At 41.3% G+C, this 11,758-nt stretch overlaps 1 protein-coding gene across 4 annotated transcripts in view; it reads left to right on the top strand.

The window, feature by feature from the left end:
* LOC110519057 (uncharacterized) overlaps positions 1–11,758 on the top strand; it is a 273,392-nt gene that overhangs the window by 196,073 nt on the left and 65,561 nt on the right. For all 4 annotated transcript variants that reach the window (XM_090243315.1, XM_090243313.1, XM_090243317.1 and 1 more), the window contains 8 exons: positions 555–608; positions 1,166–1,207; positions 4,550–4,654; positions 4,876–4,929; positions 6,185–6,238; positions 6,621–6,674; positions 8,357–8,410; positions 11,011–11,055. In XM_090243315.1, the coding sequence (XP_090099441.1) occupies positions 555–608; positions 1,166–1,207; positions 4,550–4,654; positions 4,876–4,929; positions 6,185–6,238; positions 6,621–6,674; positions 8,357–8,410; positions 11,011–11,055 (462 nt within the window). The remainder of the gene's footprint in view (positions 1–554; positions 609–1,165; positions 1,208–4,549; positions 4,655–4,875; positions 4,930–6,184; positions 6,239–6,620; positions 6,675–8,356; positions 8,411–11,010; positions 11,056–11,758) is intronic.

Raw genomic sequence — 11,758 nt, 5'->3', positions numbered from 1 at the left:
TCCTCTCCACTCTTCCTCTCTTCCTCTCCTTAACTTTTCCTCTTCTCCACTCTTCCTTTCCTCCACTCCTCCTCTCCTCCTCTCCTCCTCTCCTCCACTCTTCCTCTCCACTCTTCCTTACTTCCTCTCCTCCACTCTTCATCTCCTCCACTCCTCTCCTCCACTCCTCCTCTCCTCCACTCCTCCTCTCCTCCACTCTTCCTCTCCTCCACTCCTCCTCTCCTCAACTCTTCCTCTTCTCCACTCTTCCTCTCCTCCACTCCTCTCCTCCTCTCCTCCACTCCTCTGCTCCTCTCCTCCTCGGTCTGCAGATAAAAAGAGAAACTAACATTCTGATGAAAGGTCTGTTTCCTTTATGTCTGCATGAGGAAATAGCAACCGTTTCTGGACACATCAGAAACACACACACACACACACACACACACACACACACACACACACACACACACAGCACCCCATTAGGATGAATGTCAAAGCGTGGGCCAAGGGTGTGCAGCGCTGTGTGTTTCCGATGGTCTCATAGCTGGTGACATCATTATTTCTCTCATTTAAAGGGATCCCCTGGTCGAGAAGGTCCCCCAGGTCCCCCTGGCCCACCGGGTCAACCAGTAAGTTAACCGCTCATCTCTTTCTCATCTCTCTCTCAGAGATATACTGTGTCAGTGTCACTTGGAGGTGCTAAGCCCACTGTACCATATTTAGGTTAAATGCCTCAAAACCACAGAAATACAATTATTTTACAGAAAACTGAAATCACAGGAGAAGATTTGGTTACACTGTACTTGAAGGGGATATTATGTATAAGGCATTCATACCACCATAAAAACAATCATGGTAACTTTGAGTGTTTCAGTATCATTCATACCACCATAAAAACAATCATGGTAACTTTGAGTGTTTCAGTATCATTCATACCACCATAAAAACAATCATGGTAACTTTGAGTGTTTCAGTATCAGTCATACCACCATAAAAACAAACATGGTAACTTTGAGTGTTTCAGTATCATGCATAAGAGTTCAAGCTTCGAGTGATGCTAAGATAATTATGACAGGTTCATTCAACTATGATCTGACTGAAAAAGATAACAAAAATATTTATTGACATTTCTTTACATCTATAGTCATTATACAAAATGTATGATGACAATTTGTCTTTCCAACAGACTGCCTTGCCAATTGTCGGAGATATGAGCTCTTTACTCAAGGTACTGGACTGTTTCATGTATTACCGTTGTGTCGTATGATTATTCCCACCAATTGTCATTCCAACATTATTCAGTGTGGTACATAAATCATACATTCTTTTTTTAATTGACAAGATTCATGGAAGATATTTTTGTTATTACCTTGAAGTGCCCACATGTAGATCCACATTGACTGAGGGTGTAGAAACAGGTTATAATTTAGCCTGCTTTAATTGCATCAGTTACTATGATTGCACAGTTGCCCACAGTGGTGTATTTCACACTTTAAGACCTCACAGTTGTAATACAACAACAAACTTTTAATGTTGATATTTTGATGTGGTATTTTCACCAGTACTAAACCTATTCGGGTGATGTTACGGAATTATTAACAGAAGCTCAGGAGCGCCTCCATCAGGTGGTGGTGGCGAACTGCAGCTAGAAATTCAAGAAATTGGAAATCCACTATGGAAATGCATTATTATATTCAACAGGAATCCTTGAAATGTCCTAAGAAGAAGGCTGTTGTTGAATACATCCCTCCTGGAGTACACAATGTGTCCAAAATGGTACCCTATTCCCTACACTGTGAACTACTTTTGACCAGAGAGCTACGGCTTGGCTCTTGTCAACAGCAGTCCACTATATTGGGATTAACAGTAGTTTATTATATAGGGAATATGGATCTTGTCAACTGTATTCCACTATATAGGGAATAGGGCTCTTGTCAACAGCAATCCACTATATAGGGAATAGAGCTCTGGTCAACAGTAGTGCACTATATAGGGAATAGGGCTTTCTGTTGTCAGTTGTTTGTTCTCACGGCTACGTTGTTGCTATGTATTTAAGGGACAATACTTCTCCTTTTCCTTCTATCTCTCCAACACTCCAACGCCTTGTTGATGTATCTGTACAATGTACACTCTTCTCTCTCTCTGTCTGTCTCTTCTCTCTCTCTGTCTGTCTTTTCTCTCTCTCTGTCTCTTCTCTCTTTCCATCTATCTCTCCAACACTCCCACTCCTTGTTGATGTATCTGTACAATGTAGAGAGAGAGAGAGAGAGAGAGAGAGAGAGAGAGAGAGAGAGAGAGAGAGAGAGAGAGAGAGAGAGAGAGAGAGAGAGAGAGAGAGAGAGAGAGAGAGAGAGAGAGAGAGAGAGAGAGAGAGAGAGAGAGAGAGAGAGAGAGAGAGAGAGAGAGAGAGAGAGAGAGAGAGAGAGAGAGAGAGAGAGAGAGAGAGAGAGATTTTATTCTACCAGACCAAATATAGGAAGCCCAGTTAAATGAATAAAGTTTCCAAGCTTTTAGCTGTTCAAAGCAGATTGACATTTATTGTCATGAATCTTGTCTTGGAGGCAGAACTGAGCAATTTCCGCTAGATTGGCCAGCTGAAAAGTCAAAATTGGCTATGTTGCTTTTTGGTCTTAGTTTAGGTTTATCAGTGTGGTTAAGATTAAAGTTAGATTTAAAATCTGATTTTACGACTTTGTGGCTGTGCTAGCTAGTGATCACTCTGCAGAACTGCCTCCAGAACAAGATTCATGACAAAGAAACGCTAACCTGCCTGTTTAAAGGCCTTTTTTACAATGTGCTGCTGGCTTGACTGCGTCATTCAACTTGATGAGCTGAATGACAATCCTCCCCAAGAATAGCTTTTCTCTGTTTCTTCACTTTAATTGACAGAGTTTGGTCACTTTACAGCCGATGGTATTTGATATTTCACACTGAAAGCAGCACTTAACTGAATTGGACCTTTTTTATTTCAAGACACTTCGCTCAAGTCTCTCTGAGAAAAAAAGATTTGTACTTCCATAAAGTTAGATGAAATATCTCCCCACTGCTCTTCTCTGATGAGTCTAAATGCCAGTGACACTAAGGGTCATACAGTCTTCATGCTGTATAAACAGAACTGATATCCGTCTACAGATAAATGGTTGGAAGTGGAACGTATTCATGTGTTCTTCATTTGAGGCTGCTGAGGGGAGGGCAGCTCATAGTAATGGCTGGAACGGCATCAAACACATGGAAACCATTCCACCTATTCCACTCCAGTCATTACCCCGAGCCCGTCCTCCCTAATTCAGGTGCCACCAACCTCCTGTGGTGTTCTTCTACTGAATGTACACTGAGTGGACAAAACAATTAGGAACAGCTGCTCTTTCCATGACATAGACTGACCAGGTGAATCCAGGTGAAAGCTATGATCCCTTATCGATGTCACTTGTTAAATCCACTTCCATCAGTGTAGATGAAGGAGAGGAGACGGGTTAAAGGAGGATTTTGAAGCCTTGAGACAGTTGAGACATGGATTGTGTATGTGTGTCATTCAGAGGGTGAATGGGCTAGACAACAAATGTAAGTGCCTTTGAACGGGGTCTGGTAGTAGGTGGTACCAGGCGCACCGGTTTGTGTCAAGAACTGCAATGCTGCTGGGTTTGTCATTCTCAACAGTTTCCCGTGCGTATCAAGAATGGTCCACCACCCAAAGGACATCCACCCAATTTGACAAAACTGTGGAATGCTTTCGACACCTTGTAGAGTCCGGGCCCCAACGTATTTAGGTTATTCTGATTGCTGTAGGGAACGTACACTTCAACAACTCCACAGTGTCAGAGTACAGAATGTCTGCTGCTGTAGAGGAAGTACACTCCAGACAGGGCTGATTTCCCAGACAGGGCTGATTTCCCAGACAGAGCTGATTTCCCAGACAGCGCTGATTTCCCAGGCAGGGCTGATTTCCCAGGCAGTGCTGATTTCCCAGGCAGTGCTGATTTCCCAGGCAGGGCTGATTTCCCAGACAGGGCTGATTTCCCAGACAGAGCTGATTTCCCAGACAGGGCTGGTTTCCCAGACAAGGCTGATTTCCCAGACAGGGCTGATTTCCCAGACAGGGCTGATTTCCCAGACAAGGCTGATTTCTCAGACAGGGCTGATTTCCCAAACAGGGCTGATTTCCCAGACAGGGCTGATTTCCCAGACAGGGCTGATTTCCCAGACAGGGCTGATTTCCCAGACAGGGCTGATTTCCCAGACACAGATTAAGCCTAACTTTTTGAATGTAAATAAATGTTACTCAGTGAAACCTGAACTGGATGGGAGACTGTGATATTTCAAATGATCCCCCAAATGTCCCAGTCAGTTAGAGAGTGGGTGGGAAATAGGACAATGTCTGGTTCTCAGTCACATTAACTTCAATGTTGTGGAAACATTGAGAGAACGTTAAGACAGCTCCCCTGCTCTTCGACCCAGGGGAGATGGAATACAAACAAAAGGAGCACTGTATTTCCCTGCTGTGACTCAGTGAGATGACAGATATCTGGTCTGTATGACCGTACCTCTCCCCCCTCCCGCTGTGTGTTGGCAGAATGCCTGCACCGTGTGCCAGACCAGAGTGCCAGGTCTGCCTGGGCAGAAGGGCGAGCAGGGAACCCATGGAGCGACAGGAGTGCAAGGCATGGTGGGAGAAAAGGTGAGTGTCTCATTATCTTTACTCTGTGTGTATGTGTGTGTGTGTGTCTGTGTGTGTGTGTGTGTGTGTGTGTGGGGGGGGGGGGGTCGCCCGCCCGCCCGCCCGCCCAGAAGTGTGAGAGTGGAACCCTTGGGGACAGATTGTGTGGTTTTGTGTGTGTGTCTTTCTCTGTGCATGTGTTCTTGGGTGCATTGATTTGCGTGTGTGTCCATCCTAAACAGGGGGATCCAGGAGTGCGAGGACCTCTCGGTAATCCAGGGAAAGAAGGTCCAAAGGTAGGAAACAACGTGTCATCCTGATTATAATGTTAGTGTTCTAAATGGCAGCCTATTCCCTATTATAATGTATGTGTTCTAAATGGCAGCCTATTCACTATTATAATGGATGTGTTCTAAATGGCAGCCTATTCCCTAATATAATCATGTGTTCTAAATGGCAGCCTATTCCCTATTATAATGGATATGTTCTAAATGGCAGCCTATTCCCTATTATAATGGATGTGTTCTAAATGGCAGCCTATTCCCTATTGTAATGCATGTGTTCTAAATGGCAGCCTATCCCCTACATAGTGCACTATAACCCCTGGTGAAAAGTAGTGCCCTGTGTAAAGGATTAGGACACAGTCAATTTGGGACACAGTCAATGTATACAGAATTACTTTCCACCTTACAAATACTCCATTCACTCCATTCATTGCCAATCTCAGCATGACAAAGTGAATTAGAAAAGATGATAGGTGTAATAGTATTTAGACTGGTGCATAACATCGCTGGGGACTACACTTCTTCTCCAGGTCATTATTTAACATGGTTCTATCCCTTGTTGCTATTCATTTCCAGTTGAATTGTTTTCATAATACTTCCTACGAATAAATTCAATTCAATTCAATTCAAGGGGCTTTATTGGCATGGGAAACATGTGTTAACATTGCCAAAGCAAGTGAGGTAGATGATATATAAAGTGAATATATAAATAAATACCCTCTTCATAATGAATTGTGAGGGCATTTATAATGCCTTATAAACAATGCATAATATGCTATAATGTACGACATAGGCTCTCGTAGTTGTTCATATTTCTTTTCATCTGAGAGATTTGGGAAGATTCGGACACCAACCGTTGAACCAAAGATTCAGACATTTACAATGTCAGTCCAGCACATTCGTATCATCAGAGCTGCTGGCTGCAGACGTGGTTGCCATGGATACGCAGCAGTGTCCTGTATTAGTAAAATTACCCAAGCAGTCGCTTCTAATTGGCTCTATTAGAAACAAGAAGTCAAAGTGAAATGTATGACCACCCGTCATGCCGCTGGTTTGAGACTATTAGACTATTAGGTTTGGAGAGAACATACTGTATATTATGGTGGTAAACATTTCTCATTTCACAAGCATACACATTAAGAAAAGGTTTATACAGAATTCAACTTGATTTGGCCATTTTTGTACTATTTACTGTTGTTGTTACTGTTTACTCATTCACTGTTGTTGTTACTGTTTACTCATTCACTGTTGTTGTTTGCTCTTCTAGGGGATGAAAGGAGAGAGAGGATTCCCTGGGCCTAGTGGAGACAAAGGAGACGAGGTGGGTTTCAGACCTGTCCTGGGGCCAATACAGGAATCATATACTTTAACATGCTTGAGTGTGCTTGAAAGTACACTACATCAAATCAAATCAAATCTGGAACCGGTGCACCTGGCACCAACGGTCATACCACGCTCACAACATTCAGTCGATCAGTAACAGAATGCCTCAATGCCTCAATGCCTGCTTTATATAGCAAGCCACGGTCACATGACTCATCTTGCCCCATGTACAACAGAATCAATGGAATAGCCCTGAAAATGCAAATGAGGTTAACTCTCCTCTTGTCCTTCTTGCAATACCTACCAGTTAGGCTATCATACACTACCTATTACACAGGAAGTGACAATGATTGTTCTCTGGTGTTTCTTGTCTTTCTCAGGGCTCTCCTGGAGTTCCAGGCATTCTGGGTACTACAGGCCGTACTGGAGCCCCTGTAAGCAAAACGATTCATCAATTTCATTAAATCACCTTTCACATCTATTCATCCCTCGTTGTAATGCATGTGCAGTACTGTGTTGCTGATACAAGAACAATCACTGAGAACACCATACTCATTGTTTGGTCCCTATTTTCTCTCACCCAGTTTCTATATTTAGTTCGTGACCCAGTTAATTGATGTACTGTTTTCTATATTTAGTTTGTGACCCAGTTAATTGATGTACTATGTTTTCTATATTTAGTTTGTGACCCAGTTAATTGATGTACTGTTTTCTATATTTAGTTTGTGACCCAGTTAATTGATGTACTATGTTTTCTATATTTAGTTTGTGACCCAGTTAATTGATGTACTGTTTTCTATATTTAGTTTGTGACCCAGTTAATTGATGTACTATGTTTTCTATATTTAGTTTGTGACCCAGTTAATTGATGTACTATGTTTTCTATATTTAGTTTGTGACCCAGTTAATTGATGTACTGTTTTCTATATTTAGTTTGTGACCCAGTTAATTGATGTACTTTGTTTTCTATATTTAGTTTGTGACCCAGTTAATTGATGTACTATGTTTTCTATATTTAGTTCGTGACCCAGTTAATTGATGTACTGTTTTCTATATTTAGTTCGTGACCCAGTTAATTGATGTACTATGTTTTCTATATTTAGTTTGTGACCCAGTTAATTGATGTACTATGTTTTCTATATTTAGTTTGTGACCCAGTTAATTGATGTACTATGTTTTCTATATTTAGTTTGTGACCCAGTTAATTGATGTACTTTGTTTTCTATATTTAGTTTGTGACCCAGTTAATTGATGTACTTTGTTTTCTATATTTAGTTCGTGACCCAGTTAATTGACCCATTGGCCTAGGTCTGCCGATGACACCCTGCAAACTTTGTTTCTATATTTAGTTTGTGACCCAGTTAATTGACCCATTGGTCTAGGTCTGCCGATGACACCCTGCAAACTTTGTTTCTATATTTAGTTTGTGACCCAGTTAATTGATGTACTATGTTTTCTATATTTAGTTTGTGACCCAGTTAATTGATGTACTATGTTTTCTATATTTAGTTCGTGACCCAGTTAATTGATGTACTATGTTTTCTATATTTAGTTTGTGACCCAGTTAATTGATGTACTATGTTTTCTATATTTAGTTTGTGACCCAGTTAATTGATGTACTATGTTTTCTATATTTAGTTTGTGACCCAGTTAATTGATGTACTTTGTTTTCTATATTTAGTTTGTGACCCAGTTAATTGATGTACTTTGTTTTCTATATTTAGTTTGTGACCCAGTTAATTGACCCATTGGCCTAGGTCTGCCGATGACACCCTGCAAACTTTGTTTCTATATTTAGTTTGTGACCCAGTTAATTGACCCATTGGTCTAGGTCTGCCGATGACACCCTGCAAACTTTGTTTCTATATTTAGTTTGTGACCCAGTTAATTGACCCATTGGTCTAGGTCTGCCGATGACACCCTGCAAACTTTGTTTCTATATTTAGTTTGTGACCCAGTTAATTGATGTACTTTGTTTTCTATATTTAGTTCGTGACCCAGTTAATTGATGTACTTTGTTTCTATATTTAGTTCGTGACCCAGTTAATTGATGTACTATGTTTTCTATATTTAGTTTGTGACCCAGTTAATTGATGTACCTTGTGTCTGTTTGCAGGGTGTCATGGGCAGACCTGGGCCAATGGGTCAGCCTGGAACAAAGGGAGATCGGGTAAGAAAGAGACGCTGTGTGTACACGCACTGTCTGAATATACAGTCTCTAGTGAAGGTCTACGCACACTTACACAGTCTTCACACTTTGCTACCTTAAAATGACATCTACAAAGGGATTCAATTAGATTTGTCCCAAATGTAGTTTCACAACCTACTCCAAAGTGAAAGAATGATAGATCATTTACCAAATGACTTAGAAACACAAGATGATGATGATTTGATTGCGTATGATTTCACTTTTACTTGGTGGAAGCACCTTCAGCAGCCATTACAGCTGGGAATCATTCTGAATAAGATTCTACCAAGCTCTTACGACAACATGTGGCCAGTTTATTAGGTACTGGGTCAGACCTCCCCTTTGCCTCTAGAACAGAATGAATTATTTGGGCTTTGGAAACATTGCTCAATTGGTATCAAGGGACCTAACATGTGCCAGGAAAACATTCCCCACACAATTACACCACCGTCACCAGCTTGTACCGTTGATACCAGGCAGAATGGGGCCATGGACTCATGCTGCTTATGTCAAATCCTGACTCTGCCATCAGCATGATGCAACAGCAACTGCTGCAATAGCCCATCCGTGAAAAAGACAGACAAGTTGTGTATTCCGAGATGCCGTTCTGCCATCCAATGTTCTGCACCGATATTTACCTGTTTGTGGCCCACCTGTTAGCTTGCACGTTTCTGAGATACTGGAACCGGCTCGCCTGCCGCCGACGATCATACCATGCTCAAAGTCACTTAGCTCACTGGTTTTGCCCATTGTGACATTCAATTGAACAGTAAATGAATGCCTCAAGGCTTGTCTGCCTGCTTTACATAGCAAGCCACGGCCACATGACTCACTGTCTGTAGGAGTGAACCAATAAACTGGCCACTGAGTGTACATCCATTGCTTTTGTTTTACAAGCTCAGTAAATTTGGTAGGGAATCATTCATGGACTACAGTATTCAAACATTGTCTTTAATTTTTCAATCAGATTTAAGTCAGGACAGAGACTAAACCACTCAGGAACACTAAACACCTCTTAGAAAGCCATTCTATTGTGTCCTTGGCATAATTTTGCGTGTGTGCAATTGTCCCACAGAAAAATTTAACTCTATCCCAGGGTTAGGTATTCAGAAGGCAGAGTTTCCTCTAACTTTTTACCTGGGCTTTGTTACTTTCATATTTCTTTAGATCCTGACAGCCTCCCGAGGCCACTACAATACTGGAAAATACAAAGGGATCAAAACCATTGCATTCACTCCACATTACTGACCCGTATGGTAAAGTGAAGGAAGCCTGTGTTAAAAAAATCCACTCCAAATCATTGATTCTGTTTGCAACAATACCATTAAGTAATACTGCACGACAACACAGCAAAGACATTACATTTTTAGCCTAAAATAAAAACGACAGGTTTGGGTCAAATCCAATACAACATAACACAAAGTCAACCCTCTGTATTTTCAACTTTTGTGGTTGGCAGCATCATGTTATGGGTATGCTTGCCATCTCCAGGGACTGGGGAGTTTTTCAGGATCAAGCAATGGGAATTATATTGCCCTAGTTGTGCATAGGTGGTAGAATCTTATTCAAAATGATTCACAGCTGTAATGGCTGTCAAAAGGTGCTTCCGCCAAGTATTAACTTTGGGGTGTGAAGACACACAATCAAGACATCTTTGTTTTTTTTGCTTTTTCTTTATTAATTAGAACATTTTATATACATTTCTTTCACTTTGAAGATGTGGAGTAGGTTGTGTACCCCTGTAGAAAAAAATATCTAATTCAATCCGTTTTTTAATTTAATTTTAAGGTGGGGGAATGTGTAGACTGTGCCATTGCTGTACAGACTTTCACTAGGCACTGTACTGTACATGTCTGCTTTATGTTCTAAATATAGGCAGTTAGTACATACAGGGTCATGTTTTATTCAAGCATGTGGCCTGACATGCCAAGAGATGTTCTGATAGTCTAAGATGAAAACAATGCCTTGCGTCTTATTTAGTGCCATCTCAAAGAGCATCAATAATGGGTTATTGTAATACTCAGGAATCATGTTATTTTCTTAAAAAGCACATCATTCCTTATGGGTTTCTCTTCAGTTTTGTTGTTGAAAGAATGCCATGGGCCTAGTCTTGTCAGTGGATTGGGGTGACGTGCTGTATGCCAATTCAGTAGCCTTGCAAGAGGCTTGTGCAGCCAGAACAGCTCATGGGATCTCCTGTTTCTGTAGCGTGAGGCAGGTTGATGTACCAGTACACCCCTTGTACAGGACACTAGTTTATCGCAGGGCCTTACTCCCAATCTATCTCAAATTCAACAGAGCTAGTATGTCCCTCTTCTCAAATACTGTACCTCCGCTATAGACTTGTATTATCAGCCATGCCATGTCCCAAAGATTAGGATTGTCACTGTGTCTAATGTGTGGGTAAATATGGGTAAAGAGGTATTCTTAGATTATTGGGATCTTAACTGGAGAAACGTGATCCCCAGTGACTGACTGGAAAGCATTATCCCTCTCATGGTTTGTTCTGTGTGTGTGTGTGTGTGTGTGTGTGTGTGTGTGTGTGTGTGTGTGTGTGTGTGTGTGTGTGTGTCCCTCTACAGGGAAGTGAAGGATCCCCTGGAAGGCCAGGACTACCAGGCCCCCCAGTAAGTTATCCAGAGCATCACTGAGATCTGTGTGTGTGTGTGTGTATACAGACTGTGTGTGTGTGTTGTTGAGTCATTGGTGAGATGTGTCAACAGTTTTCATGCTTATGAATGATGACACCAGTTCAAGGTACCATAGCCAATTACTAGTGTCCTTTTGAATGGCTGGTCACACAACACATCATTTAAAAGGACAGTGAGATTGACTTACTACTTTGAAGGACAACATGTTTTCTTCCGTCTATTTGAGAGAATCTTTTTCCTGTTCTTTCTTCCTTCCTGGAAATCAAATCAAGTACAATTTTATTGGTCACATACACATATTTAGCAGATGTTATTGTGGGTGTAGCGAAATGCTTGTGTTCCTAGTTCCAACAGTGCAGTAATATCTAACAGTGCAGTAGTGTCTAACAGTGCAGTAGTATCTAACAGTGCAGTAGTATCTAACAGTGCAGTAGTATCTAACAGTGTAGTAGTATCTATCAGTGCAGTAGTATCTAACAGTGCAGTAGTATCTAACAGTGTAGTAGTGTCTAACAGTGCAGTAGTATCTAACAGTGCAGTAGTATCTAACAGTGCAGTAATGTCTAACAGTGCAGTACTATTTAACAGTGCAGTAGTATCTAACAGTGCAGTAGTGTCTAACAGTGCAGTAGTATCTAACAGTGCAGTAGTATCTAACAGTGCAGTAGTGTCTAACAGT

This window comes from Oncorhynchus mykiss, chromosome 1 (assembly GCF_057628025.1).
Source record: "Oncorhynchus mykiss isolate SJ-2025 chromosome 1, ASM5762802v1, whole genome shotgun sequence".
In the NCBI taxonomy this organism is placed as follows: Eukaryota; Metazoa; Chordata; class Actinopteri; order Salmoniformes; family Salmonidae; genus Oncorhynchus; species Oncorhynchus mykiss.
This window is presented reverse-complemented; position numbering and strand designations above follow the sequence as displayed.